Source organism: Cucurbita pepo, chromosome 12, assembly GCF_057944985.1.
Source record: "Cucurbita pepo subsp. pepo isolate OVF chromosome 12, ASM5794498v1, whole genome shotgun sequence".
Lineage (NCBI taxonomy): Eukaryota > Viridiplantae > Streptophyta > Magnoliopsida > Cucurbitales > Cucurbitaceae > Cucurbita > Cucurbita pepo.
The window spans coordinates 11,390,830-11,397,553 of record NC_141809.1 but is presented as its reverse complement, the minus strand read 5'-3'; the positions used below and the strand labels follow the sequence as shown (position 1 = coordinate 11,397,553).

Below are 6,724 nucleotides of genomic sequence, written 5' to 3'. Positions count from 1 at the left end.
AGTCATGAACATGATGTACCGTGGGAGGTTTTAGGAGTTACATGAGTTTCTGATTTTAATGACTTTGGTCCCTTATTCTTGAGTGGTACCTAGCATTCTTCTTACCTTGTTTGTTGGGTTGGGTAATGGCTTGCAGCTCCCCAGGTTCGTTTGGGTTGAGAATCCATGAGCGGTACATCGAGGAAAACTGAAAGGTAGAGTGAAAGAGTGCCATTTTTCAATTTTTGCAATGTCCTTTGGGTCGTTAGCTCCTTATAAATGGACTCCGTCTCCCAAAGAGAATCCATTATTTTGACTAACTTATGCATCAAAAATTTTTTTTTTGGTAGATTACTCTCTTTCCCTCGGCAATTTGTAAGACATGTCATCCCCAACAATATTGTTTCGGGATTTACTACAACATCATCCTTCAACATAAATATTTTGAAATTTTACGAAATAACTCAATAAAATGTACCATTAAGCTCAATTTATGCAAATTGATTTTCTTTTCGTGCTGAACTATTTCATGGTTACTAATTAGAATAAATGGAGCAACTAGTGAGAAAATGGTGAGTATATAAATCTATTTTCGGAGAGTTGTCAATTGCTTATGAAATTGTAATGGATGGTCTAATATCACATAACAAGAACTTATTTGAAGTTTGATAGACATACGAGCATGTTTACGAGAATATGAAACACTTTGTTGTTAGACGCTATATTACATTTGTTTAGAATCATCATTTTTATGGGGACGTAAATTGTAATGATTCAAGTTTATTTGATGCGGACAATAGAGAGAACAAATTCCTAATTATTTTTGTTGGTCGTGTGGGTAATGTACAATCGGGTGGCCTAGTTTGCCACATCCATTATGAAACACTCACTCTCGTGGTTTAAGAATTGAGGCACCGAGAAACCTTGGATTTCCTCTCGTAGACCTAAAGTAAGTTGATATTTCTACTCCTTGATATCAACAAACTTGGGAGCAAACATGGTAAGCTTGTTAGGTATAAAGATAATTGTGATCATGTTAATCTAGATTTTGTGTGTGTATTTATTATTTTCATTCGTCAGATTTGGAAGGTGAAAACATTGGAGCCCTGCGCATCTTGTCCAATAGTCTTTCTGATTATGATCAAGGTCGAGGACTGCGTGCAGGAGTTGCTCAAGTTCGTTTTGCAATCTTCCATTAACCAAACCCTAGACTTTGATTTGGGTCTCTCCACTGCCTTCTGCTCTGGTCTCCTTAAACATGATCCATCCACTTCCAATTCGTTACCAGACTCCACAGCGGGTAAAAATACACAACTCGCTGTTTATTTTCAGTATATTCTCTGTTTGTTTTGCTATGAAGAATGTGGATTAGTATGATCTTTTCTGGAAGCACCGTGGATTCTTTTGCTTAATTCAAACTTGAAATGCGTAATGTACGCTTGTGTAGCCTTCATTTATGTTTTCCCTTCAACTGCTATTGCAAGATTTGTGTGGTTTTATGAAGAAATTAGCGAAGGAAGATCGTTGAGAAGCTTTTTATAACTCTATGTCGGGCTCACTTGTTGCATTATGCTTATGAACCATCCCCCAACAAGAGTTTTAAGTTAGTAACTCGTCTTCATTTATCCCATGTAGTTTAAATTTTGTAATAACGTATTGGTCGTTTTGGTTTAAGATTAATAACGATTAGTTCTTGTTCTAGAAAATCCCACTAAGGTGCAAAAGGATTGTTTTCCATATGTAGATGAAGAAATCGATCAAGGACTACGCGTGTTTTAATTGCTACGTATTGAAGGTCGGTATTTCACCTAGATGGATTTTCTCAAATAAGGGTTTAATTGTAAAAATTTTAAACTATAGGGGATGATACAAAAGTTTATGGAGCAGATCATTGTTTCAATGCAAGTACAGGGACCAAATATGTTTTTTAATCCAGTCTGAACCAGTTCTAAAAGTTGAGGACGTTGATAATGTTTGTTCTTTAATGATTCGTGCGAAAGAAAATCCTACGGTTCTACGAATGAATTGAGCTCCCTCCTACTTTCCCTATTCAGGTGGGGATGGGATTGATGGAGGAGAATGGAGACGCTTACTTAAAAGAACATATTTCATGGCCTGTTCATATTGGCAATAACTCGTTATGATGACTTTTTGATTTAGCTCGATCGCACCACTATAAAATTGTATGGTTCTTTTTAATGAAGGAGTTCCTCCATATCCTTTATACAAGCGTTTATCATCAGCTTTGTGGGATTCCATCTGTTATGGCTCCTTCTGTCCAATGTATAAGAGAATGTTGATGACGAATGGAGAAAGTTCTTTAAAGCAGAAAGAGGAAGAATGGCTGAAGCTGATTATGGATAAGGGGTCTGAAATGGTAGAGGTAAATGAGATATGGAATTTCCTTTTTGTTAGTAACCGATAAGATTGACTTTATCCTTCATTAAAAGACCTTTTATTTCAGCAGATACTTAAAACTCTTACCCTTGAACTTCATGTCGATGAACATTTCTTTATGCAGCTAAAAGGTATTGTGAATTGAAAGCCAATGTTATTAGTCTAGAGCAATAGGTATATCCAAGCTTCTTAGTTTGTTGATTCATTACTTCGACATGGATTGTCTTCTAAATTTGTTTGTAGATGGCCAAAAATCAATCGAAGGAAAGTACGCTTTGGCCAAATATGATAGGTATTTATTTTTAATCACATGTTATCATACAATTTTGATTTCAACTCTCCCCTTAAATATGACAAAGTTAGTATGGTACCGTACCATTAATTATCCTAGACTATTTATTCTTTTTAATATTGCCAATTTCTAGTTTTGATTTTCCCTTTTCCTTTTTGGCTGCAGACTTGAACCAGGAATGCTGATTATCTTCAATAAGTGTCTTGTATTTGAAATCTCGGTAACTTGTGTTCTTGCTTTCTATTTTGTTTCCCTTTAGCATTATTCTTTGTAACTTGTTAAACTATTGAGTATTGAAGGATGTTCGTCGGTATGTGTCAATTTATGATATGTTGGAGTCTGAAAATCTTCAATGCATCCTGCCTGGAGTTGAAAGCATTGACGAAGGTAATTCTTGTAAATCTATACAGCTTTTCTTGACTATTTGAATATTTATTCAACATTTTCTATATCGGAAACTGTACTACTTTGTTATCTAATACAAACTTCTTGAAATTTTGATAAGATTTAAAATGATATATGAATCTCCGTTTGGTTCCTGATCTATAAACAGATTGTATTTCTTCAATCTGAATATACATTTGATAGCAGAGTTTGAAAGTAGTTTTTTTTTTTTTTTTTAAAAAAAAAAAACAAAATTTAAAAGACGAGAACTGTGTTTGTGATTGAATTTTGAAAAGGTAGAAAACGGAACATTTGTTTTCTACGATCTATTTTTCTTTAAGTAATGAAATGAATTCTATTTTTGAGGGGAGGTGGAGATTAGAGAGAAAATTTTATGCTGTTCGCCACAATTTAAAAATATTGAACTCGAAAACGAAGAAAATATTAAAAAATGAAGTATTAAAATATTGACTTACCTAGATTACTGTTTCTGGAAATATTTGGTGAAAAAAAGCATGCCAAATGCAAATTTAGGATACTTTTAGTATTTATTGTTTCCCGAACTTAAAAACAGAAGCTGATTAGATACCGAACAGTCACCGAGTTTTTGTAGAAACAGAAAAAGTGTTGCTTAGGACATGTTTGGTAGTTATTCTTATTGACTCAGATATAACAGGTTAACTGGATGAAGAAATTCATTAAAGAAACAACTTTTTTTGAGTTGCTCCTTTGATGAATTTCATGTTCTTCTCAAAATCCTGATTGTTGACTGGTCTGTTTAGTTCTACCGTTATTTGAGATGGAGAAATTGTTAAGAATTAAAACAGTGAATTAGCATAGTGAACGATTATGATGGACATATTTTCAGGTCTGCAAATATTGAACTTTTTGAACGAAGAAGAGGAAGAAATAGCTGACGGTGTTCTTGCTATATGTATTTCAAGTGTGCCACTTCAGCCTTACATTTCTTTAGCTGCAATAATCTCAGTGAGTTTTCTTTCTTGCTAAAATGCATGATCGAATACCGATATTTAAAAAATTTTCGTCATGTAGTCACAATTTCGTAGTTTTTGGACTAAATCTTGATTTGAACTAAATTCTTCATTCCAATGCTATACATCAATGCTACAATCCAGTCACCAAAGTTGTAGGATTTATAATATGAAGTTAACCGATTTATGACCTCGAGAGCACAAGTTTAACATAAGAACTTTTTAAGTGATAAGGAATATTAGAGTAGTATCAGTACACGTGATCAAATGGTACGAATTGCATTCAAGAAGCCCTTCAATTATATGTTGTGAACATTAAAGTTTTCGGTTCGTTGGCTGACATGAGACATGTTTCTGCATGGTATCTAGTTTGTATTGATTATCTAATTCTCTAGTCCAGGAGTTGAGTTATGAAGGCCTTCAAGGTCTTCTTGGTTTGACACATACCGCAGGAACGGTTCCTGATGTTCTTCCCCCACCAAGATCAGCTCTTTTATCTTCATTTATTCTTCCATATAAACCTGAGGTTAGTTTCTGTATTCCATGATGAGTTACATATAAACCGAAGTTTAAATAAGATATGATTCGATAATATTTTTAGCATTTTCAAACTATCTGAAAGACTCGTGTGGTCGATAAATATTGTCCTACCCTTTTTTCTTGTATGCGTTAAGTTTGCATTTATCGCAAACTTTAAAATTGACATGAAGATTAACTTTGGTGATTTGCTATGATTTGCTATGAGGGCAAGAGCTTATTCTTGTATTTTCTTCAGTTGGGTAGAGGGAATTTTTTTTTGTATATTCCTTAAAGGTAGTTCCTTACATTGTAACATTTGGTGAAAAAGTTTGTTTCTTTTTGAAAAGGAAACATTGAATCATGCTTCTCCTGCTGTTCCCTTGCCTCTAGTTGCATCCTCGTAATTCCTATGTCGCCCAGTTATGAAGGTTCGCTTTTTTTTATCAATCAAGGGCAAAGGCATAAAGTTAACTCATGGAGCTAAGGCATTGGCAAAGCATCACCATCGATCTAGTAGTAAATATTGGGGTACTTTTCATGGAAACGGTGAGCAGTTTCTTTCTTCTATATATGAAAGGGAAAAGATTGAAAGTTGATTTGATGTTAAATTTTTTTGACAGTGTACTTGACTGATCATCCTTTGTAAAACTCTTTCGCCAGATTCGGATAAGAATCGGCTTGCCATGAATACGATTGTTCACTTGATAGCTCATAGTTGCTGGTTGAATATTCATATGGTTGCACCACATGGAATAGTCTTTGAGATAAGGATAGCAGAAGGGTACGGTGCCAGGTGGTCGAATGATGGAAACAAGGTATCGTTATTATATGAGGCCCCGTTCTCTTATCTATAGATCTGGAAGTAATTGATATATACCAACTCAATTTGATGCATATTACTTGGTTTCACTGTTTTCTGCCCCTCTCCCTATCGGTCGAGCTGCTTCGCCCCTCTCCTCTTTGAGTTGATCTCCTTATTCCCTCTCCTCCTCTCCTCTTCTCCTCTCGCTACTTATACTTACTCCCTCTCCTACATTACAACAACAAAGAATTGTTTGAGGAGTGATAGTTTTTCCAACAACAAAGAATTGTTTGAGGAGTGATAGTTTTTCCATGGAGAAAGTTGAGTACTTTGGGAGATTTACAGTGTTGCTGTACTTTTTGCATCATTTCAGTTCATTGGATTTCTAGAGCCATACATGGAAGATGGGCATTGGAAGAGATGGAAGCACTAATATTTTCTTCTGGTAATGAACTAACTATAAATTACATTTTAATATTTACACACTGTTCTACTGATGTTCTTGGTCCGCTTAGCTACAGGAAATGAGATTCTTGTTGGGAAGCGGATCAAATACTTTGGTTAAAGTAGAATCTTTATATCACATGATCAGATTTTTATGCACAGTGTATGTATGCAATAATTCAACTGTGGAACTAATTATTGTGTCAGCTCAACTATATGAACACCATTTACATTCTTGCATTGTATGCATTCGTTTGTTCTCATACTTCATAGCTCGTATGTACCTTCAGTTTCTGGAAGCTGTTTCGATTTCGTACGATACGACTGTTTCAGCACGGTAACAATCTGCTGATCTTAGCTGTATTTAAAGAGTCCAGGTTCTTTTCATTACAATAACTGTTAATTGTCACAGTTTCAAATGGGTTAGATGCATCTCTTTCATGTAGTTGTTTCGATGTTATTTCGTTCTGGTTTATGAACCTTCAAATAGGGCTGTTCGACCCCAGAACAACAATATCAGATGTTCGGCTGGTGGCGTAACTTTGATCATAAACTTCAACATGAAACTCAGACCCATAAACTTTAAAATTTTGGCTTCATCATGATTTCATTGCTGGATTTTTCACCGATCTACATATATTGTTGCTTTTGAATATTAATTGTGACCTTCCGAGATTCTTCAGGCTCTTTCTGTATGATGATTGGTCGTGTCCTGCCAGCCTTTTACTGCTATAATGGGCATACTCGGATACGACGATTCGAGATTCTCAAGCTACTTGCAACAGTCTTGGTCAATTTTAGTCGATTGAGTAGTTTGCCCATTTTCTTAATCCTCTCATTCTTATTTTATTTCGGTTGAAGTAGAAACTCTTTTAACTCATCTTAATCAAAGCAGCTCCGTTTGATCACTCAACG

The 6,724-nt window shown here is 35.1% G+C and overlaps 1 protein-coding gene across 3 annotated transcripts; it reads left to right on the top strand.

Moving 5' to 3' along the window:
- Positions 1-821: 821 nt before the first annotated feature.
- On the top strand, positions 822-6,049 carry LOC111807196 (RNA-binding ASCH domain protein). 3 transcript variants are annotated; one of them, XM_023692799.2, is made up of 12 exons: positions 822-979; positions 1,060-1,279; positions 2,184-2,362; positions 2,444-2,507; positions 2,620-2,668; positions 2,834-2,888; positions 2,968-3,055; positions 3,921-4,039; positions 4,445-4,570; positions 5,016-5,109; positions 5,224-5,378; positions 5,739-6,049. In XM_023692799.2, exons 1-12 carry the CDS (start codon positions 977-979, stop codon positions 5,796-5,798), a joined length of 1,212 nt encoding a protein of 403 aa, XP_023548567.2. In that variant the 5' UTR covers positions 822-976; the 3' UTR covers positions 5,799-6,049. The 3 variants fall into 3 exon arrangements, with proteins under 3 accessions (XP_023548567.2, XP_023548573.2, XP_023548570.2); XM_023692802.2 differs by having other exon boundaries at positions 823-979; positions 2,447-2,507; XM_023692805.2 differs by lacking the exon at positions 5,739-6,049 and having other exon boundaries at positions 5,184-5,322.
- Positions 6,050-6,724: the final 675 nt, after the last annotated feature.